Source organism: Pseudorasbora parva, chromosome 14 (genome assembly GCF_024679245.1).
Source record: "Pseudorasbora parva isolate DD20220531a chromosome 14, ASM2467924v1, whole genome shotgun sequence".
In the NCBI taxonomy this organism is placed as follows: domain Eukaryota; kingdom Metazoa; phylum Chordata; class Actinopteri; order Cypriniformes; family Gobionidae; genus Pseudorasbora; species Pseudorasbora parva.
In genome coordinates, this window is record NC_090185.1 from 815,001 (window position 1) to 840,987 (window position 25,987).

Genomic DNA, 25,987 nt, shown 5'->3' on the forward strand with positions numbered 1-25,987 from the left:
ACTCACTAACTTACACTCACTAACTTACTAATACACACTCACTGACTAACACTCACTGACTTACTATTACACACTCACTGACTTACATTCACTAACTAACTAATACACACTCACTGACTAAACTCACAAACTAACTAATACACACTCACTGATTAACACTCACTAACTAACTAATACAGACACTCACTAACTAACTAATACAGACTCACTGACTAACACTCACTAACTAACTAATACACACTCACTGACTAACACTCACTGACTTACACAGACACTAACTCACTCACTTACTAACAAATACACACTCACTAACTAACACTCACTAACTAACTAATACACACTCACTAACTAACACTCACTAACTAACTAATACACACTCACTAACTAACACTCACTGACTTACACAGACACTAACTAACACTCACTGACTAACTAATACACACTCACTAACTAACACTCACTCACTAACTAACACTCACTAACTAACTAATACACACTAACTGACTAACACTCACTAACTAACTAATACACACTCACTAACTAACACTCACTAACTAACTAATACACACTCACTGACTAACACTCACTGACTTACACAGACACTAACTCACTCACTTACTAACTAATACACACTCACTAACTAATACACACTCACTGATTAACAGTCACTGACTAACACTCACTGACTGACTAATACACACTCACTGACTAACACTCACTGACCAACTAATATACACTCACTGACTAACACTCACTGACCAACTAATACACACTCACTGACTGACTAATACAAACTCACTGACTAACACTCACTGACTAACACTCACTAACTAACTAATACACACTCACTGACTAACACTCACTAACTAACTAATACACTCTCACTGACTAACACTCACTAACTAACACTCACTAACTAACTAATACACACTCACTGACTAACACTAACTGACCAACTAATACACACTCACTGACCAACTAATACACACTCACTGACTAACACTCACTAACTAACTAATACACACTCACTGATTAACACTCACTGACCAACTAATACACACTCACTGACTAACACTCACTAACTAACTAATATACACTCACTGACTAACACTCACTGACTAACTAATTCACACTCACTGACTAACTAATACACACTCACTGACTAACACTCACTAACTAACTAATACACACTCACTGATTAACACTCACTGACCAACTAATACACACTCACTGATTAACACTCACTGACTAACTAATACACACTCACTGACTAACTAATACACACTCACTGACTAACACTCACTAACTAACTAATACACACTCACTGACTAACACTCACTGACTAACTAATACACACTCACTGACTAACACTCACTAACTAACTAATACACACTCACTGACTAACACTCACTAACTAACTTATACACACTCACTGACTAACACTCAGTAACTAAATAATACACACTCACTGGCTAACACTCACTGACTAACACTCACTGACTAACTAATACACACTCACTGACTAACACTCACTAACTAACACTGACTAACACTCATTAACTAACACTGACTAACTAACACTAACTAGCACTCACTGACTAACACTCACTGACTAACACTCACAAACTAAGACTCACTAACACTCACTAACTAACACTCATTGACTAACACTCACTGACTAACACTCACTAACTAACACTCATTGACTAACACTCACTAACTAACACTCATTGACTAACACTCACTGACTAACACTCACTAACTAACACTCACTGACTAACACGCACTAACACTGATTACTAATACACACTCACTAACTAACACTCACTAACTAATACACACTCACTGACTGACACTCACTAACTAACACTCATTGACTAACACTCACTAACTAACACTCACTGACTAACACTCACTGACTAACACTCACTAACTAACACTCACTGACTAACACTCACTGACTAACACTCACTAACTAACACTCACTGACTAACACTCACTGACTAACACTCACTAACTAACACTCACTGACTAACACTCACTAACTAACACTGATTACTAATACACACTCACTGACTAACACTCACTAACTAACACTCACTAACTAATACACACTCACTGACTGACACTCACTAACTAACACTCATTGACTGACACTCACTAACTAACACTCATTGACTGACACTCACTAACTAACACTCATTGACTGACACTCACTAACTAACACTCATTGACTAACACTCACTGACTAACACTCATTGACTAACACTCATTGACTAACACTCACTGACTAACACTCACTGACTAACACTCACTAACTAACACTCACTGACTAACACTCACTGACTAACACTCACTAACTAACACTCACTGACTAACACTCACTAACTAACACTGATTACTAATACACACTCACTGACTAACACTCACTAACTAACACTCACTAACTAATACACACTCACTGACTGACACTCACTAACTAACACTCATTGACTGACACTCACTAACTAACACTCATTGACTGACACTCACTAACTAACACTCATTGACTAACACTCACTAACTAACACTCATTGACTAACACTCACTAACTAACACTAATTGACTTAAACTCACTAACTAACACTCACTAACTAACACTCACTGACTAACACTCATTGACTAACACTCACTGACTAACACTCATTGACTAACACTCACTGACTAACACTCACTAACTAACACTCATTGACTAACACTCACTAACTAACACTCACTAACTAACACTCATTGAAAAACTAATAAACACTCATTGACTAACACTCATTGACTAAAACTCATTGACTAACACTCACTGACGAACACTCACTAACTAACACTGACTAACTAACACTCACTAACTAACACTCACTGGCTAACACTCACTAACTAACACTCATTGACTAACACTCACTAACTAACACTCATTGACTAACAATCACTAACTAACACTCATTGACTAACAATCACTAACTAACACTCATTGACTAACACTCATTGACCAACATTCACTGACTAACTAACACTCATTGACTAACAATCACTAACTAACACTCATTGACTAACAATCACTAACTAACACTCACTGACCAAAATTCACTGACTAACACTCATTGACTAACACTCATTGACTAACACTCACTGACTAACACTCACTGACCAACATTCACTGACTAACACTCATTGACTAACACTCAATAACTAACACTCATTGACTAACACTCAGTAACTAACACTCATTGACTAACACTCACTAAATAACACTCATTGACTAACACTTACTAACTAACACTCACTGACTAACACTCACTGACTAACACTCACTAACTAACACTCATTGACTAATACTCAGTAACTAACACTCATTGACTAACACTCACTAACTAACACTCATTGACTAATACTCACTGACCAACATTCACTGACTAACTCTCACTGACTAACACTCACTAACTAACACTCATTTACTAACACTCATTGACTAACACTCATTGACTAACACTCTCTAACTAACACTCATTGACTAACACTCACTAACTAACACTCATTGACTAACACTCACTGACTAACACTCATTGACTAACACTCACTAACTAACACTCATTGACTAACACTCATTGACTAACACTCATTGACTAACACTCTCTAACTAACACTCATTGACTAACACTCACTAACTAACACTCATTGACTAACACTCACTAACTAACACTCATTGACTAACACTCACTAACTAACACTCATTGACTAACACTCACTGACCAACCTTCACTGACTAACTAACACGCAATAACTAACACTCAGTAACTAACACTCATTGACTAACCCTCACTAACTAACACTCATTGACTAACACTCACTGACTAACACTCATTGACTAACTAATACACACTCATTGACTTACACTCACTGACTAACACTCACTAACTAACACTCATTGACTAACACTCAATAACTAACACTCATTGACTAACACTCACTAACTAACACTCATTGACTAACACTCAATAACTAACACTCACTGACTAACACTCACTGACTAACACTCACTGACTAACACTCAATAACTAACACTCAATAACTAACACTCACTGACTAACACTCACTAACTAACACTCATTGACTAACACTCACTGACTAACACTCACTAACTACCACTCATTGACTAACACTCAATAACTAACACTCAATAACTAACACTCATTGACTAACACTCAATAACTAACACTCACTGACTAACACTCACTAACTAACACTCATTGACTAACACTCATTGACTAACACTCACTAACTAACACTCATTGACTAACACTCAATAACTAACACTCACTGACTAACACTCACTGACTAACACTCACTGACTAACACTCACTAACTAACACTCACTGACTAACACTCAATAACTAACACTCACTGACTAACACTCACTGACTAACACTCACTGACTAACACTCAATAACTAACACTCACTGACTAACACTCATTGACTAACACTCACTAACTAACACTCATTGACTAACACTCATTGACTAACACTCACTGACTAACACTCACTTACTAACACTCACTAACTAACACTCATTGACTAACACTCACTAACTAACACTCATTGACTAACACTCACTAACTAACACTCATTGACTAACACTCAATAACTAACACTCACTGACTAACACTCACTAACTAACACTCATTGACTAACACTCAATAACTAACACTCACTGACTAACACTCACTGACTAACACTCATTGACTAACACTCAATAACTAACACTCACTGACTAACACTCACTAACTAACACTCATTGACTAACACTCACTAACTAACACTCATTGACTAACACTCAATAACTAACACTCACTAACTAACACTTATTGACTAACACTCAATAACTAACACTCAATAACTAACACTCACTGACTAATACTCACTAACTAACACTCATTGACTAACACTCAATAACTAACACTCACTGACTAACACTCACTAACTAACACTCACTGACTAACACTCACTGACTAACACTCACTGACTAACACTCACTAACTAACACTCATTGACTAACACTCACTAACTAACACTCATTGACAAACACTCATTGACTAACACTCACTGACTAACACTCATTAACTAACACTCATTGACTAACACTCACTAACTAACACTCAATAACTAACACTCATTGACTAACACTCAATAACTAACACTCAATAACTAACACTCAATAACTAACACTCACTGACTAACACTCACTGACTAACACTCATTGAATAACTAATACACACTCACTGACTAACACTCATTGAATAACTAATACACACTCACTGACTAACACTCACTGACTAACACTCCCTAACTAACACTCATTGAATAACTAATACACACTCACTGACTAACACTCCCTAACTAACACTCATTGAATAACTAATACACACTCACTGACTAACACTGCCTAACTAACACTCATTGAATAACTAATACACACTCACTGACTAACACTGCCTAACTAACACTCATTGAATAACTAATACACACTCACTGACTAACACTCACTGACTAACACTGACTAACACTCATTGAATAACTAATACACACTCACTGACTAACACTCCCTAACTAACACTCAATAACTAATACACACTCACTGACTAACACTCACTGACTAACACTGACTAACACTCAATAACTAACACTGACTAACTAATACACACTCAATAACTAACACTGACTAACTAATACACACTCAATAACTAACACTGACTAACTAATACACACTCAATAACTAACACTGACTAACTAATACACACTCAATAACTAACACTGACTTACTAATACACACTCATTGACTAACACTCACTCTAATTAAAAAAACTAAACACTGAAATAAGACTGATGGATGCTAAGGTGAAAGATAAGCTGAAATATGAGGTGATATTATGACTCAATGGCTATTTTATGAGCTGCTCTGGTTCACGTGGGTTGACTGTGGTGTGTGTGTGTGTGTGTGTGTGTGTGTGTGTGTGTGTGTGTGTGTGTCTGTGTGTGATAGGGCAAACCGTGAGTTCCTGTTCAGGTTTGAATGTCCCTAATTCTGTCTAATTAACGTGTTTGTTTGTGTTGGTTAGTTAGCGTAGTATTCTTTCTCTCTGCGCTTGTTTTGATCAAGTGTGTTTGCCGTTGTGTGTGTGTTGTAAACGGTTCCCAGCGTTCCTTTCACTGAGTTTGGAATCCTGTCCTGGAATGGGATCAGTTGTTTATTGGCAGCGGGTCGGAGCGGCGGATTAATGCCGTTTATTTGCATCCTGGTGGATTGGATGAGTGTTCGGTCAATTAGCGATCACTGTTAGATTGTTCTGAAGGAAGCTCTGCTCGTCGCAGCCAAATCTGTGTTGAGAAGTTACTTTGAAACTGTGCTTAGTCAAACTGCTAACAAAAGGAGCTAATAACATCATTTTTAAATCAGTTCATTTTGACCAAATACAACAGATTTATGTGAAAATGAACCCAATCCAAATGAACATTAATTTTAGAAACTGATTCAAGTGAACCAATTCGTTTGAGTGAATCAACAAGTGAACCGATTCATGTAAGTGACTCATCCTAATGAATCGATTCATTTAAGTGAACCATTCAAATCAGAATACACTCTTTCTGTGAACTGTTCCTTTGGGTTAGTATCGTAGCTGTTTTCTATGGAAGCCCGTTTCCACCACTAAATAAAAAAATAAAAAGAGTAATTGCGAGTTTATATCTCAGAATTGTGACTTTATGTCTCGCAATTGTGAGTTTATATTTCAGAATTGTGACTTTATGTCTCGCAATTGTGAGTTTATATTTCAGAATTGTGACTTTATGTCTCGCAATTGTGAGTTTATATTTCAGAATTGTGACTTTATGTCTCGCAATTGTGAGTTTATATTTCAGAATTGTGACTTTATATCACGCAATTGTGAGTTTATATTTCAGAATTGTGACTTTATATCACGCAATTGCGAGTTTATATCTCAGAATTATGACTTTATATCACGCAATTGTGAGTTTATATCTCAGAATTGTGACTTTATGTCTCGCAATTGTGAGTTTATATTTCAGAATTGTGACTTTATATCACGCAATTGTGAGTTTATATCTCAGAATTGTGACTTTATGTCTCGCAATTGTGAGTTTATATTTCAGAATTGTGACTTTATATCACGCAATTGTGAGTTTATATCTCAGAATTGTGACTTTATATCACGCAATTGTGAGTTTATATCTCAGAATTGTGACTTTATATCACGCAATTGTGAGTTTATATCTCAGAATTGTGACTTTATATCACGCAGTTGTGAGTTTATATTTCAGAATTGTGACTATATCACGCAATTGTGAGTTTATATTTCAGAATTGTGACTATATCACGCAATTGTGAGTTTATATCTCAGAATTGTGACTTTATATCACGCAGTTGTGAGTTTATATTTCAGAATTGTGACTATATCACGCAATTGTGAGTTTATATTTCAGAATTGTGACTTTAAATCTCAGAATTATGACTTTATATCACGCAATTGTGAGTTTATATCTCAGAATTGTGACTATATCACGCAATTGTGAGTTTATATTTCAGAATTGTGACTTTAAATCTCAGAATTATGACTTTATATCACGCAATTGTGAGTTTATATTTCAGAATTGTGACTTTATATCACGCAATTGTGAGTTTATATCTCAGAATTGTGACTTCATATCACGCAATTGTGAGTTTATATCTCAGAATTGTGACTTTATATCACGCAATTGTGAGTTTATATCTCAGAATTGTGACTTTATATCACGCAGTTGTGAGTTTATATTTCAGAATTGTGACTATATCACGCAATTGTGAGTTTATATTTCAGAATTGTGACTTTAAATCTCAGAATTATGACTTTATATCACGCAATTGTGAGTTTATATCTCAGAATTGTGACTATATCACGCAATTGTGAGTTTATATTTCAGAATTGTGACTTTAAATCTCAGAATTATGACTTTATATCACGCAATTGTGAGTTTATATTTCAGAATTGTGACTTTATATCACGCAATTGTGAGTTTATATCTCAGAATTGTGACTTCATATCACGCAATTGTGAGTTTATATCTCAGAATTGTGACTTCATATCACGCAATTGTGAGTTTATATCTCAGAATTGTGACTTTATATCACGCAATTGTGAGTTTATATCTCAGAATTGTGACTATATCACGCAATTGTGAGTTTATATTTCAGAATTGTGACTTTAAATCTCAGAATTGTGACTTCATATCACGCAATTGTGAGTTTATATTTCAGAATTGTGACTTTATATCACGCAATTGTGAGTTTATATTTCAGAATTGTGACTTTATATCAGGCAATTGTGAGTTTATATCTCAGAATTGTGACTTTATATCACGCAATTGTGAGTTTATATTTCAGAATTGTGACTTTATATCACGCAATTGTGAGTTTATATCTCAGAATTGTGACTTTATATCAGGCAATTGTGAGTTTATATTTCAGAATTGTGACTTTATATCACGCAATTGTGAGTTTATATCTCAGAATTGTGACTTTATATCACGCAATTGTGAGTTTATATCTCAGAATTGTGACTTTATATCACGCAATTGTGAGTTTATATCTCAGAATTGTGACTTTATATCACGCAATTGTGAGTTTATATCTCAGAATTCGAATTCTAATGACTTTTTTATTTCGTAAATGTGCTTCCGTAGTGTTGGTATTGCTGCTGTGCTTCCGCTCTGCAGATTGATTGAAATGTTGATTTCTTCTGTCCGCAGATGGAGTCCACTCAGTGTCGGCTCAGTGTGTGCTTCAGGTCACCGTCATCACAGACGAGATGCTCTCCAACAGCATCACGCTGCGATTGGCCAACACGTCCCAGGACCGCTTCCTCTCGCTGCGATTGGCCCAGTTCCTGGAGGGCGTGGCCCGCGTGCTCTCGGCGGCGCGTGAGGACGTCGTGCTTTTTAACATCCAGGATGACACGGACGTCAACGCCGGCATTCTGAACGTTAGCCTGTCGGTGGCGCTGCGGGGTGAGGGGTCGCGGGGTCGCGGGGTCAGCTCGACCCGGCTGGAGTTCTTCGGGTCGGAGGAGCTTCAGGAGCGCCTGTATTTGAACCGCAGTCTTTTGGCTCAGATATCCTCGCAGGAAGTGCTTCCGTTCGACGATAACATCTGCCTGCGCGAGCCGTGCGAGAACTACATGAAGTGTGTGTCCGTGCTGAAGTTCGACAGCCTGGCGCCATTCGTGGCGTCCGACACCATTTTGTTTCGGCCCATTCATCCAATAGCGGGGCTGCGGTGCCGCTGTCCAATCGGCTTCACGGGCGACTACTGCGAGACGGAGATCGACCTTTGCTACTCCAAACCCTGCGGAGCACACGGCGTCTGCCGCAGCCATGAGGGCGGGTTTACCTGCGAGTGTCTCCATGACTACACAGGTGAGAGGGGGCGGAGCCTCTGCACACACACACACACACACACACACACACACACACGTTGTGTTTCCATGTTTTATGGGGACTTTCGATAGGCGTAATGGTTTTTATACTGAATAAACTGTATATTTTATCCCCCTACACTGCCCCTAAACCTACCCATCTCACACACACACACACACTGCCCCTAAACCTACCCATCTCACACACACACACACACACACATACACACACACACACACACACACACACACACACACACACTGCCCCTAAACCTACCCATCTCACACACACACACACACACTGCCCCTAAACCTACCCATCACACACACACACACACACACACACACATTGCCCCATAACCTACCCATCACACACACACACACACACACAAACGCGCACACAAACACACACACACTGCCCCTAAACCTACCCATCGCACACACACACACACACACACATACACACACACACACACACACACACACACACACACACACACACACACACACATACACACACACTGAAATATTTTTTTATATTTTGACTAGAAACAAGACAAAAATACTAAGTAAGTTAAACATTTGTTGCAGCGCACACACACACTCACACTATCAATCATTCATGTTGTTCTCATGAGGAATTACGTCCGTGGGTAGAGGTCATAATGTCCGTCTCAGCTGTGTGTGATTGGTTCCCTAAACGTTCCGAGAATGTCCTGAATGTTCCCTGAAGATCCGCCAAATAACGTCCCCAAACCCTTTAAAGAACTCCTCATCATGACCATCTGGAACGTTCTGGGAATAAGCGTTTCCAAATAAAATATGGTTCCCTAAACGTTCCCAGAATGTCCTGAATGTCCCCTGAAGATCCGCCAAATAACGTCCCCAAACCCTTTAAAGAACTCCACATCATGACCATCCGGAACGTTTTGGGAATAAGACATTTCCAAATAAAATATGGTTCCCTAAACGTTCCCAGAATGTCCTGAATGTCCCCTGAAGATCCGCCAAATAACGTCCCCAAACCCTTTAAAGAACTCCACATCATGACCATCTGGAACGTTCTGGGAATAAGCGTTTCCAAATAAAATATGGTTCCCTAAACGTTCCCAGAATGTCCTGAATGTCCCCTGAAGATCCGCCAAATAACGTCCCCAAACCCTTTAAAGAACTCCTCATCATGACCATCTGGAACGTTCTGGGAATAAGCGTTTCCAAATAAAATATGGTTCCCTAAACGTTCCCAGAATGTCCTGAATGTTCCCTGAAGATCCGCCAAATAACGTCCTCTAACCCTTTAAAGAACTCCTCATCATGACCATCTGGAACGTTCTGGGAATAAGCGTTTCCAAATAAAATATGGTTCCCTAAACGTTCCGAGAATGTCCTGAATGTCCCCTGAAGATCCGCCAAATAACGTCCCCAAACCCTTTAAAGAACTCCTCATCATGACCATCTGGAACGTTCTGGGAATAAGCGTTTCCAAATAAAATATGGTTCCCTAAACGTTCCCAGAATGTCCTGAATGTTCCCTGAAGATCCGCCAAATAACGTCCCCTAACCCTTTAAAGAACTCCACATCATGACCATCTGGAACGTTCTGGGAATAAGACATTTCCAAATAAAATATGGTTCCCTAAACGTTCCCAGAATGTCCTGAATGTCCCCTGAAGATCCGCCAAATAATGTCCCCAAACCCTTTAAAGAACTCCACATCATGACCATCTGGAACGTTCTGGGAATAAGACATTTCCAAATAAAATATGGTTCCCTAAACGTTCCCAGAATGTCCTGAATGTCCCCTGAAGATCCGCCAAATAACGTCCCCAAACCCTTTAAAGAACTCCTCATCATGACCATCTGGAACGTTCTGGGAATAAGACATTTCCAAATAAAATATGGTTCCCTAAACGTTCCCAGAATGTCCTGAATGTTCCCTGAAGATCCGCCAAATAACGTCCCCAAACCCTTTAAAGAACTCCACATCATGACCATCTGGAACGTTCTGGGAATAAGACATTTCCAAATAAAATATGGTTCCCTAAACGTTCCCAGAATGTCCTGAATGTCCCCTGAAGATCCGCCAAATAACGTTCCCAAACCCTTTAAAGAACTCCTCATCATGACCATCTGGAACGTTCTGGGAATAAGACATTTCCAAATAAAATATGGTTCCCTAAACGTTCCCAGAATGTCCTGAATGTCCCCTGAAGATCCACCAAATAACGTCCCCTAACCCTTTAAAGAACTCCACATCATGACCATCTGGAACGTTCTGGGAATAAGACATTTCCAAATAAAATATGGTTCCCTAAATGTTCCCAAAATGTCCTGAATGTTCCCTGAAGATCCGCCAAATAACGTCCCCAAACCCTTTAAAGAACTCCACATCATGACCATCTGGAACGTTCTGGGAATAAGACATTTCCAAATAAAATATGGTTCCCTAAACGTTCCCAGAATGTCCTGAATGTTCCCTGAAGATCCGCCAAATAACGTCCCCTAACCCTTTAAAGAACTCCTCATCATGACCATCTGGAACGTTCTGGGAATAAGACATTTCCAAATAAAATATGGTTCCCTAAACGTTCCCAGAATGTTCCCTCTCAGAGTGTGTTTGATTGCTCCAGCGGTCAGAACCTAAAGTGAAATGGCTTTATACTTCATTCAAACATTATCAGAACACTCGTTAATCACCGAGATAATCAGAGGAGATATTATGATCATATATTAGATGTTTTGATCAGATATTGGATGTTACGATTAGAGATAAAACGAGATGAGATTGATGATGAACTCTCCAAATATTGCGAGCTCATATGCTACATGTTTTGTGATGTTTCTCGTTTAGATAAAAGTGTGAGTTAAATGAGTAATGAGATGATGAGAAGTGTGTGTGCTCTTCAGTCAGGCGTAATTAATGAGATGATGAGAAGTGTGTGTGTGTGTGCTTTTCAGTCAGGCGTAATTAATGAGATGCTAATCATCTGTGATCGTATGTAGGCGTTTGATCTTCACTCTCGCTGTGGTTTTAAGTGTAATGTTGCAGATGAAGTATGTTTTACAGCTCTTATAACATGACATGCCCACATGTTATCATTACATAAGATCTGCTGAGTGCCGCGGTGTGTGTGTGTGTGTGTGTGTGTGGGCTGCCTGACAGAAGAGTGTGTGTAGGTGTTCAGGTGTGTGGGAGCTTCAGCATCAAACTCAGTGTGTGTTTGTAGAGGTATTATAAGCACTATGAACCGTCTCTCTCTCTCTCTCTCTCTCTCTCTCTCTCTCTCTCTCTCTCTCTCTCTCTCTCTCTCTCTTTCTCTCGCTCCTGCTGTCCTGCCAGCTGCTCTTCTGAGTGTGTGTTAGTGTTATTTAACATGTTTGCGTGCAGTGTGTTGGACAGACTCGTCTCATCTCTCATGAGATCTGTTCATTTTGATAAGATGAATCATTTATACTGCGCCGAGAGAGCAAGAAAGAGAGAGAGAGAGAGAGAGAGAGAGAGAGAGAGAGAGTGTGTGTGTTAATAATTGATGTGAGACACAGAACACTGAACTGATACGGTCGTTTCTGCAGTGGTAATGCATCTTCTCCTGTAAGTTCTTCTGTATTACTATTAGCAAGATAATCGCACGCATAGAATCTCCATCATCCATTTTAGTGAGTCATTTTAATCGAACAGTTACAAATGATTCATTTGAAAAGTGCGTTCTGTGCCGCATTCTACATCTCAAATGAGCGTTTAGTCAAACATGGACGTGTTTCTAGTCTTATGGGGAATTTTGTAGCTAACTTTTAAAAAAAATCCAAATAAAATATGGTTCCCTAAACGTTCCCAGAATGTCCTGAATGTTCCCTGAAGATCCGCCAAATAACGTCCCCAAACCCTTTAAAGAACTCCTCATCATGACCATCTGGAACGTTCTGGGAATAAGACATTTCCAAATAAAATATGGTTCCCTAAATGTTCCCAGAATGTCCTGAATGTTCCCTGAAGATCCACCAAATAACGTCCCCAAACCCTTTAAAGAACTCCACATCATGACCATCTGGAACGTTCTGGGAATAAGACATTTCCAAATAAAATATGGTTCCCTAAACGTTTCCAGAATGTCCTGAATGTTCCCTGAAGATCCGCCAAATAACGTCCCCTAACCCTTTAAAGAACTCCACATCATGACCATCTGGAACGTTCTGGGAATAAGACATTTCCAAATAAAATATGGTTCCCTAAACGTTCCCAGAATGTCCTGAATGTCCCCTGAAGATCCGCCAAATAACGTCCCCAGACCCTTTAAAGAACTCCTCATCATGACCATCTGGAACGTTCTGGGAATAAGACATTTCCAAATAAAATATGGTTCCCTAAACGTTCCCAGAATGTCCTGAATGTTCCCTGAAGATCCGCCAAATAACGTCCCCAGACCCTTTAAAGAACTCCTCATCATGACCATCTGGAACGTTCTGGGAATAAGACATTTCCAAATAAAATATGGTTCCCTAAACGTTCCCAGAATGTCCGGAATGTCCCCTGAAGATCCGCCAAATAACGCCCCCAAACCCTTTAAAGAACTCCATATCATGACCATCTGGAACTTTTGTGTCAGTAATAATTTCAACGATGGTGTATTTAGTGTAAGTGTTTAAGTTCAATACTGTTGCCTGCCTCATAAAATAATTAATTATATAAGCTGGTAGTTATACAGTATGTAAAACGAGCCCCTTAACCGTCTACCTTTCCTCAGTATCTTGTGGTGTAGTTGAGCCTTTTTGTGAAGTAGTTTGGTTACTCTAAAGGACTTTCACAGAAAGCTGGGCCTGTAATTGGACAAAGAGCGTCAGGTCATTAGTCAGTTTATAATGGATGTAAACGAGAGTTTAACGACACTGACCCCCGACTGACCGTGATTGTGGGCTGGTTGGTGTGCGTCAGGTTCACCAGAACTTCTCCGAGGATCACGTCGAGTGTGTGTGTGTGTGTGTGTGTATGAATATGGATGAGCTCTTTGATGTGAAGCCCGTATTTAAAGCTCTGACCTCGTTTCCCATCAAAGACCTTCTGAGGGCCAACCAGAGAATCCGACACACACTGCATTAATATTTCATCACAAACTGAGGAAATGTGTGTGTGAACAGGAAGATGGCAACGACTGGCACACACACAAATGTTTCCGTTATGATGAGCGTGACGAATCGTCTTTTGTGTGTTGAACAGTCTCGGCTTTGTCTTTCACAACAACAACAACACACACACACACACACACACACACACACACACACACACACACACACACACACAAACACACACACACACACACACACACACACTCTTCTTCACATTCGTCTTCCTCTTTCTTCGCTCTGTGTGCATCTCTGGATTTTTACCGCCATCCATAAGAAAGAAAATCACTAGTGAGATCTCTTTAGTGTGTCAGTTATTCATCATGAACAATAATGAGATTAAGTGGAGATCAAATTTGGGAATGTTGTAGTAGTGCATCTTAAATTAATGTAATATTACCTCTAACAAGTGAATTCTCTTTAATATCTCATTTATTTATCTTTTACAGTAATGAGACCATATGGAGATCAAATCGAGAATTGAATGAAAATTACAAAATTGATGTCATTATTTGAGTCTTAGACAGAAATGAGATAAACGTTCCCAGAATGTCCTGAATGTTCCCTGAAGATCCACCAAATAACGTCCCCAAACCCTTTAAAGAACTCCACATCATGACCATCTGGAACGTTCTGGGAATAAGACATTTCCAAATAAAATATGGTTCCCTAAACGTTCCCAGAATGTCCTGAATGTCCCCTGAAGATCCACCAAATAACGTCCCCAAACCCTTTAAAGAACTCCACATCATGACCATTTGGAACGTTCTGGGAATAAGACATTTCCAAATAAAATATGGTTCCCTAAACGTTCCCAGAATGTCCTGAATGTTCCCTGAAGATCCACCAAATAACGCCCCTAAACCCTTTAAAGAACTCCACATCATGACCATCTGGAACGTTCTGGGAATAAGCGTTTCCAAATAAAATATGGTTCCCTAAACGTTCCCAGAATGTCCTGAATGTTCCCTGAAGATCCACCAAATAACGCCCCCAAACCCTTTAAAGAACTCCACATCATGACCATCTGGAACGTTCTGGGAATAAGCGTTTCCAAATAAAATATGGTTCCCTAAACGTTCCCAGAATGTCCTGAATGTTCCCTGAAGATCCACCAAATAACGTCCCCAAACCCTTTAAAGAACTCCACATCATGACCATCTCGAACGTTCTGGGAATAAGACATTTCCAAATAAAATATGGTTCCCTAAACGTTCCCAGAATGTCCTGAATGTTCCCTGAAGATCCACCAAATAACGCCCCCAAACCCTTTAAAGAACTCCACATCATGACCATCTCGAACGTTCTGGGAATAAGACATTTCCAAATAAAATATGGTTCCCTAAACGTTCCCAGAATGTCCTGAATGTTCCCTGAAGATCCACCAAATAACGTCCCCAAACCCTTTAAAGAACTCCACATCATGACCATCTGGAACGTTCTGGGAATAAGACATTTCCAAATAAATAATGGTTCCCTAAACGTTCCCAGAATGTCCTGAATGTTCCCTGAAGATCCACCAAATAACGCCCCCAAACCCTTTAAAGAACTCCACATCATGACCATCTGGAACGTTCTGGGAATAAGACATTTCCAAATAAAATATGGTTCCCTAAACGTTCCCAGAATGTCCTGAATGTTCCCTGAAGATTCGCCAAATAACGCCCCCAAACCCTTTAAAGAACTCCACATCATGACCATCTGGAACGTTCTGGGAATAAGACATTTCCAAATAAAATATGGTTCCCTAAACGTTCCTAGAATGTCCTGAATGTTCCCTGAAGATCCGCCAAATAACGCCCCCAAACCCTTTAAAGAACTCCACATCATGACCATCTGGAACGTTCTGGGAATAAGCGTTTCCAAATAAAATATGGTTCCCTAAAAGTTCCCAGAATGTCCTGAATGTCCCCTGAAGATCCACCAAATAACGTCCCTAAACCCTTTAAAGAACTCCTCGTCATGACCATCTGGAACGTTCTGGGAATAAGACATTTCCAAATAAAATATGGTTCCCTAAACGTTCCCAGAACATCCTGAATGTTCCCCGAGTCCTAGACAGTAATGAGATAAAATGGAGGTCATTTTGAGACATTTGCTAAAGTCTCGATATTTTCTTCTGGAGATGAAACTGAGATTTGTAATTTCTCCTGCGAAGAAAACTTCACATGCGTCCCCTAGTTTATGAAGAGATCTCAGCAATGTCTCAGGTTTGCTCAAGGTCTCAATCTAAACGCAAACATTTCTCATCACTTGTGACGACTCTGATCCTTCAAATATTCATATTCAATAATTGTTTACTCGACATGTCATCCTAAATAAACCCGTCTCTTCCGTGATACCCCAAACTCTCGAATATTCCGCTCTAATATGACCTCTGAGCCGTAAGGTGTCCAGAATAATAATCCTCCACTGTGTGTTAATAGGCCAGAGGAGAACTGGGTCTGGTTTCTCCAAAGGTTATTTTTCTCCATCATGCCCTGATGGAGTTTTGGTTCCTCTGGTCGCCTTTGGCTTGGCTTGATCTAAGTTTTCAACTAAATATCAAAATAAAATAATTACTAAATTAACTATATTATAGACTGGGTAAACCCAGCCTGATCTGCTGGCGATTTGATTTCGTTCTGCATCTCAGTCTGGAAACCTGTACATTAATTACACTTTTGCGGGAACCAATCAAAGACTGGCTTATCCACCTGTCGCGTTATTGGCGGGTTTAACACGATGATGGATAGAGAAGCGTCGTTGGCCCGTTGAGCACGCCTCTTGTGGTCTGATTGGTTGAAGGACTATCCAATTGCATTCAGTTATTTGAATAATGCCCGTTGAATAATCACACCTCTTGTGAAGGAGAAAATACAGAGCAGACTCTCCAGACCAATGTTCAATTTTAAATTAAGCTCGGTCTATGATAGCCAGACAAACTATAATACTGATCTGCCCACATTGTCTCACTATGATAAATTAAAATAAGCTGATAAGATCACTGTTTACTCCAGAACGACTGTACAGCCAAATCTAATTCTGCTGCAGTATTGTCCTGTTTAACACTGAAGCTGCTTTGAAACAATCGGCGTTGGAAAACCGCAATATAAATAAAGCTGACTTGACTTTAACCTGTTTCTGTGTGTCTGGCAGGTGAGCGGTGTGAGATCTCGTCGCGCTCCGGCCGATGTGCAGAAGGTGTGTGTAAGAACGGCGGGACTTGTCTCAATCTGCTGGTGGGCGGCTTCAGGTGCGAGTGTCCATCCGGAGGCTTCGAGAAACCCTTCTGCCTCATGAGCTCCAGAAACTTCCCTCCGCAGACCTTCGTCACCTTCAAGGGCCTTCGCCAACGCTTCCACTTCACACTCTCTCTGTCGTGAGTATCAGTCCAAACGTTTCCGCTTCACTCTCTCTGTCGTGAGTATCAGTCCAAACGCTTCCGCTTCACACTCTCTTTGTCGTGAGTATCAGTCCAAACGCTTCCGCTTCACACTCTCTCTGTCGTGAGTATCAGTCCAAACGCTTCCGCTTCACACTCTCTCTGTCGTGAGTATCAGTCCAAACGCTTCCGCTTCACACTCTCTCTGTCGTGAGTATCAGTCCAGACGCTTCCGCTTCACACTCTCTCTGTCGTGAGTATCAGTCCAGACGCTTCCGCTTCACACTCTCTCTGTCGTGAGTATCAGTCCAAACGCTTCCGCTTCACACTCTCTGTCGTGAGTATCAGTCCAAACGCTTCTGCTTCACACTCTCTCTGTCGTGAGTATCAGTCCAAACGCTTCCGCTTCACACTCTCTCTGTCGTGAGTATCAGTCCAAACGCTTCCGCTTCACACTCTCTCTGTCGTGAGTATCAGTCCAAACGCTTCCGCTTCACACTCTCTCTGTCGTGAGTATCAGTCCAAACGCTTCCGCTTCACACTCTCTCTGTCGTGAGTATCAGTCCAAACGCTTCCGCTTCACACTCTCTCTGTCGTGAGTATCAGTCCAGACGCTTCCGCTTCACACTCTCTCTGTCGTGAGTATCAGTCCAAACGCTTCCGCTTCACACTCTCTCTGTCGTGAGTATCAGTCCAAACGCTTCCGCTTCACACTCTCTCTGTCGTGAGTATCAGTCCAAACGCTTCCGCTTCACACTCTCTCTGTCGTGAGTATCAGTCCAAACGCTTCCGCTTCACACTCTCTCTGTCGTGAGTATCAGTCCAAACGCTTCCGCTTCACACTCTCTCTGTCGTGAGTATCAGTCCAAACGCTTCCGCTTCACACTCTCTCTGTCGTGAGTATCAGTCCAGACGCTTCCGCTTCACACTCTCTCTGTCGTGAGTATCAGTCCAGACGCTTCCGCTTCACACTCTCTCTGTCGTGAGTATCAGTCCAGACGCTTCCGCTTCACACTCTCTCTGTCGTGAGTATCAGTCCAAACGCTTCCGCTTCACACTCTCTCTGTCGTGAGTATCAGTCCAGACGCTTCCGCTTCACACTCTCTCTGTCGTGAGTATCAGTCCAAACGCTTCCGCTTCACACTCTCTCTGTCGTGAGTATCAGTCCAAACGCTTCCGCTTCACACTCTCTCTGTCGTGAGTATCAGTCCAAACGCTTCCGCTTCACACTCTCTCTGTCGTGAGTATCAGTCCAAACGCTTCCGCTTCACACTCTCTCTGTCGTGAGTATCAGTCCAAACGCTTCCGCTTCACACTCTCTCTGTCGTGAGTATCAGTCCAGACGCTTCCGCTTCACACTCTCTCTGTCGTGAGTATCAGTCCAGACGCTTCCGCTTCACACTCTCTCTGTCGTGAGTATCAGTCCAGACGCTTCCGCTTCACACTCTCTCTGTCGTGAGTATCAGTCCAAACGCTTCCGCTTCACACTCTCTCTGTCGTGAGTATCAGTCCAGACGCTTCCGCTTCACACTCTCTCTGTCGTGAGTATCAGTCCAAACGCTTCCGCTTCACACTCTCTCTGTCGTGAGTATCAGTCCAAACGCTTCCGCTTCACACTCTCTCTGTCGTGAGTATCAGTCCAGACGCTTCCGCTTCACACTCTCTCTGTCGTGAGTATCAGACCAAACGCTTCGGCTTCACACTCTCTCTGTCGTGAGTATCAGTCCAAACGCTTCCGCTTCACACTCTCTCTGTCGTGAGTATCAGTCCAAACGCTTCGGCTTCACACTCTCTCTGTCGTGAGTATCAGTCCAAACGCTTCCGCTTCACACTCTCTCTGTCGTGAGTATCAGTCCAAACGCTTCCGCTTCACACTCTCTCTGTCGTGAGTATCAGTCCAAACGCTTCCGCTTCACACTCTCTCTGTCGTGAGTATCAGTCCAAACGCTTCCGCTTCACACTCTCTCTGTCGTGAGTATCAGTCCAAACGCTTCCGCTTCACACTCTCTCTGTCGTGAGTATCAGTCCAAACGCTTCGGCTTCACACTCTCTCTGTCGTGAGTATCAGTCCAAACGCTTCCGCTTCACACTCTCTCTGTCGTGAGTATCAGTCCAAACGCTTCCGCTTCACACTCTCTCTGTCGTGAGTATCAGTCCAGACGCTTCTTCTTCACACTCTCTCTGTCGTGAGTATCAGTCCAAACGCTTCGGCTTCACACTCTCTCTGTCGTGAGTATCAGTCCAAACGCTTCCGCTTCACACTCTCTCTGTCGTGAGTATCAGTCCAGACGCTTCCGCTTCACACTCTCTCTGTCGTGAGTATCAGTCCAGACGCTTCCGCTTCACACTCTCTCTGTCGTGAGTATCAGTCCAAACGCTTCCGCTTCACACTCTCTCTGTCGTGAGTATCAGTCCAAACGCTTCCGCTTCACACTCTCTGTCGTGAGTATCAGTCCAGACGCTTCTGCATCACACTCTCTCTGTCGTGAGTATCAGTCCAAACGCTTCGGCTTCACACTCTCTCTGTCGTGAGTATCAGTCCAGACGCTTCCACTTCACTCTCTCTCTGTCGTGAGTATCAGTCCAAACGCTTCGGCTTCACACTCTCTCTGTCGTGAGTATCAGTCCAAACGCTTCCGCTTCACACTCTCTCTGTCGTGAGTATCAGTCCAAACGCTTCCTCTTCACACTCTCTCTGTCGTGAGTATCAGTCCAAACGCTTCCGCTTCACACTCTCTCTGTCGTGAGTATCAGTCCAAACGCTTCCGCTTCACACTCTCTCTGTCGTGAGTATCAGTCCAAACGCTTCGGCTTCACACTCTCTCTGTCGTGAGTATCAGTCCAAACGCTTCCGCTTCACACTCTCTCTGTCGTGAGTATCAGTCCAAACGCTTCCGCTTCACACTCTCTCTGTCGTGAGTATCAGTCCAAACGCTTCCGCTTCACACTGTCTCTGTCGTGAGTATCAGTCCAAACGCTTCGGCTTCACACTCTCTCTGTCGTGAGTATCAGTCCAAACGCTTCCGCTTCACACTCTCTCTGTCGTGAGTATCAGTCCAGACGCTTCCGCTTCACACTCTCTCTGTCGTGAGTATCAGTCCAGACGCTTCCGCTTCACACTCTCTCTGTCGTGAGTATCAGTCCAAACGCTTCCGCTTCACACTCTCTCTGTCGTGAGTATCAGTCCAAACGCTTCCGCTTCACACTCTCTCTGTCGTGAGTATCAGTCCAAACGCTTCCGCTTCACACTCTCTCTGTCGTGAGTATCAGTCCAGACGCTTCTTCTTCACACTCTCTCTGTCGTGAGTATCAGTCCAGACGCTTCCGCTTCACACTCTCTCTGTCGTGAGTATCAGTCCAAACGTTTCCGCTTCACACTCTCTCTGTCGTGAGTATCAGTCCAAACGCTTCCGCTTCACACTCTCTCTGTCGTGAGTATCAGTCCAGATGCTTCCGCTTCACACTCTCTCTGTCGTGAGTATCAGTCCAAACGCTTCCGCATCACACTCTCTCTGTCGTGAGTATCAGTCCAGACGCTTCCGCTTCACACTCTCTCTGTCGTGAGTATCAGTCCAAACGCTTCCGCTTCACACTCTCTCTGTCGTGAGTATCAGTCCAAACGCTTCCGCTTCACACTCTCTCTGTCGTGAGTATCAGTCCAAACGCTTCCGCTTCACACTCTCTCTGTCGTGAGTATCAGTCCAGACGCTTCTTCTTCACACTCTCTCTGTCGTGAGTATCAGTCCAAACGCTTCCACTTCACACTCTCTCTGTCGTGAGTATCAGTCCAAACGCTTCCGCTTCACACTCTCTCTGTCGTGAGTATCAGTCCAAACGCTTCCGCTTCACACTCTCTCTGTCGTGAGTATCAGTCCAAACGCTTCCACTTCACACTCTCTCTGTCGTGAGTATCAGTCCAAACGCTTCCGCTTCACACTCTCTCTGTCGTGAGTATCAGTCCAAACGCTTCCGCTTCACACTCTCTCTGTCGTGAGTATCAGTCCAGACGCTTCTTCTTCACACTCTCTCTGTCGTGAGTATCAGTCCAGACGCTTCTTCTTCACACTCTCTCTGTCGTGAGTATCAGTCCAAACGCTTCCGCTTCACACTCTCTCTGTCGTGAGTATCAGTCCAAACGCTTCCGCTTCACACTCTCTCTGTCGTGAGTATCAGTCCAGACGCTTCGGCTTCACACTCTCTCTGTCGTGAGTATCAGTCCAGACGCTTCCGCTTCACACTCTCTCTGTCGTGAGTATCAGTCCAGACGCTTCCGCTTCACACTCTCTCTGTCGTGAGTATCAGTCCAAACGCTTCCGCTTCACACTCTCTCTGTCGTGAGTATCAGTCCAAACGCTTCCGCTTCACACTCTCTCTGTCGTGAGTATCAGTCCAAACGCTTCCGCTTCACACTCTCTCTGTCGTGAGTATCAGTCCAAACGCTTCCGCTTCACACTCTCTCTGTCGTGAGTATCAGTCCAGACGCTTCGGCTTCACACTCTCTCTGTCGTGAGTATCAGTCCAGACGCTTCCGCTTCACACTCTCTCTGTCGTGAGTATCAGTCCAGACGCTTCCGCTTCACACTCTCTTTGTCGTGAGTATCAGTCCAAACGCTTCGGCTTCACACTCTCTCTGTCGTGAGTATCAGTCCAAACGCTTCGGCTTCACACTCTCTCTGTCGTGAGTATCAGTCCAAACGCTTCCGCTTCACACTCTCTCTGTCGTGAGTATCAGTCCAGACGCTTCCGCTTCACACTCTCTCTGTCGTGAGTATCAGTCCAGACGCTTCCGCTTCACACTCTCTCTGTCGTGAGTATCAGTCCAAACGCTTCCGCTTCACACTCTCTCTGTCGTGAGTATCAGTCCAAACGCTTCCGCTTCACACTCTCTGTCGTGAGTATCAGTCCAGACGCTTCTGCATCACACTCTCTCTGTCGTGAGTATCAGTCCAAACGCTTCGGCTTCACACTCTCTCTGTCGTGAGTATCAGTCCAAACGCTTCTGCTTCACACTCTCTCTGTCGTGAGTATCAGTCCAAACGCTTCGGCTTCACACTCTCTCTGTCGTGAGTATCAGTCCAAACGCTTCCGCTTCACACTCTCTCTGTCGTGAGTATCAGTCCAAACGCTTCCTCTTCACACTCTCTCTGTCGTGAGTATCAGTCCAAACGCTTCCGCTTCACACTCTCTCTGTCGTGAGTATCAGTCCAAACGCTTCCGCTTCACAATCTCTCTGTCGTGAGTATCAGTCCAAACGCTTCGGCTTCACACTCTCTCTGTCGTGAGTATCAGTCCAAACGCTTCCGCTTCACACTCTCTCTGTCGTGAGTATCAGTCCAAACGCTTCCGCTTCACACTCTCTCTGTCGTGAGTATCAGTCCAAACGCTTCGGCTTCACACTCTCTCTGTCGTGAGTATCAGTCCAAACGCTTCCGCTTCACACTCTCTCTGTCGTGAGTATCAGTCCAAACGCTTCTGCTTCACACTCTCTCTGTCGTGAGTATCAGTCCAGACGCTTCCGCTTCACACTCTCTCTGTCGTGAGTATCAGTCCAGACGCTTCCGCTTCACACTCTCTCTGTCGTGAGTATCAGTCCAGACGCTTCCGCTTCACACTCTCTCTGTCGTGAGTATCAGTCCAAACGCTTCCGCTTCACACTCTCTCTGTCGTGAGTATCAGTCCAGATGCTTCCGCTTCACACTCTCTCTGTCGTGAGTATCAGTCCAAACGCTTCCGCATCACACTCTCTCTGTCGTGAGTATCAGTCCAGACGCTTCCGCTTCACACTCTCTCTGTCGTGAGTATCAGTCCAAACGCTTCCGCTTCACACTCTCTCTGTCGTGAGTATCAGTCCAAACGCTTCCGCTTCACACTCTCTCTGTCGTGAGTATCAGTCCAAACGCTTCCGCTTCACACTCTCTCTGTCGTGAGTATCAGTCCAGACGCTTCTTCTTCACACTCTCTCTGTCGTGAGTATCAGTCCAAACGCTTCCACTTCACACTCTCTCTGTCGTGAGTATCAGTCCAAACGCTTCCGCTTCACACTCTCTCTGTCGTGAGTATCAGTCCAAACGCTTCCGCTTCACACTCTCTCTGTCGTGAGTATCAGTCCAAACGCTTCCACTTCACACTCTCTCTGTCGTGAGTATCAGTCCAAACGCTTCCGCTTCACACTCTCTCTGTCGTGAGTATCAGTCCAAACGCTTCCGCTTCACACTCTCTCTGTCGTGAGTATCAGTCCAGACGCTTCTTCTTCACACTCTCTCTGTCGTGAGTATCAGTCCAGACGCTTCTTCTTCACACTCTCTCTGTCGTGAGTATCAGTCCAAACGCTTCCGCTTCACACTCTCTCTGTCGTGAGTATCAGTCCAAACGCTTCCGCTTCACACTCTCTCTGTCGTGAGTATCAGTCCAGACGCTTCGGCTTCACACTCTCTCTGTCGTGAGTATCAGTCCAGACGCTTCCGCTTCACACTCTCTCTGTCGTGAGTATCAGTCCAGACGCTTCCGCTTCACACTCTCTCTGTCGTGAGTATCAGTCCAAACGCTTCGGCTTCACACTCTCTCTGTCGTGAGTATCAGTCCAAACGCTTCGGCTTCACACTCTCTCTGTCGTGAGTATCAGTCCAAACGCTTCCGCTTCACACTCTCTCTGTCGTGAGTATCAGTCCAAACGCTTCCGCTTCACACTCTCTCTGTCGTGAGTATCAGTCCAAACGCTTCGGCTTCACACTCTCTCTGTCGTGAGTATCAGTCCAAACGCTTCCGCTTCACACTCTCTCTGTCGTGAGTATCAGTCCAAACGCTTCCGCTTCACACTCTCTCTGTCGTGAGTATCAGTCCAGACGCTTCGGCTTCACACTCTCTCTGTCGTGAGTATCAGTCCAGACGCTTCCGCTTCACACTCTCTCTGTCGTGAGTATCAGTCCAGACGCTTCCGCTTCACACTCTCTCTGTCGTGAGTATCAGTCCAAACGCTTCCGCTTCACACTCTCTCTGTCGTGAGTATCAGTCCAAACGCTTCCGCTTCACACTCTCTCTGTCGTGAGTATCAGTCCAGACGCTTCCGCTTCACACTCTCTCTGTCGTGAGTATCAGTCCAAACGCTTCCGCTTCACACTCTCTCTGTCGTGAGTATCAGTCCAAACGCTTCCGCTTCACACTCTCTCTGTCGTGAGTATCAGTCCAAACGCTTCGGCTTCACACTCTCTCTGTCGTGAGTATCAGTCCAAACGCTTCCGCTTCACACTCTCTCTGTCGTGAGTATCAGTCCAGACGCTTCCGCTTCACACTCTCTCTGTCGTGAGTATCAGTCCAAACGCTTCCGCTTCACACTCTCTCTGTCGTGAGTATCAGTCCAAACGCTTCCGCTTCACACTCCATTCCCAGATGAAGCCGTCAGACCTGTTTGTTCATTAGCGAGTCAATGAAGCTGCTTTCTCTGCATGTTTGCTCAGCGTTATATAAACTTTATTTAGCACTATTTATCGCAAATATTTTGATCCTGGATCGTGTTGATCTGTCAGTCTCCAATGGGAAAACAGATGCGCTGTCCGGAGGCTTTCTTTCTCTCTTTCTCTCACTCTTGTTTGCTGATGAATGCTCTGTCAGCCGTCTGTTTAGCCACTGTATAGCCTGTGTGTGTTTTGCGACGTCTCGTCCGGGACTAATGAGGGCTTTTTCAACGAGGGTTGCTCGGCGCTGAGGGGGGATTCTCGGGTGTTTTCTGAAGGTTTAAAGGGTCATACTGTGAGTTTACAGGACTCAAAACTCTCCAGAAACATCCAAAAATGAACATTCTGTCATCAGTGCAAAACATTAACGCCCTGGAGCGATAACTACACCGATCAGGCATAACTTTATGACCGGTGAGTAACACTGCTGATCTCTTCTTCACGGCTCTTGTTAGTGTGTGGGATATATTAGGCAGCAAGTGAACATTTCCTCCTCAGAGTTGATGTGTGTGAAGCAGGAGAAATGGGCAAGCGTAAGGATTTGAGCGAGTTTGGCCAGATT

General features: G+C 43.1%; 1 protein-coding gene across 1 annotated transcript in view; it reads left to right on the forward strand.

The window, feature by feature from the left end:
- celsr2 (cadherin, EGF LAG seven-pass G-type receptor 2) overlaps positions 1–25,987 on the forward strand; it is a 114,692-nt gene that overhangs the window by 30,022 nt on the left and 58,683 nt on the right. Inside the window, exons 3-4 of the mRNA XM_067416549.1 lie at positions 8,828–9,493; positions 17,749–17,971. Of these exons, the coding sequence (XP_067272650.1) occupies positions 8,828–9,493; positions 17,749–17,971 (889 nt within the window). The remainder of the gene's footprint in view (positions 1–8,827; positions 9,494–17,748; positions 17,972–25,987) is intronic.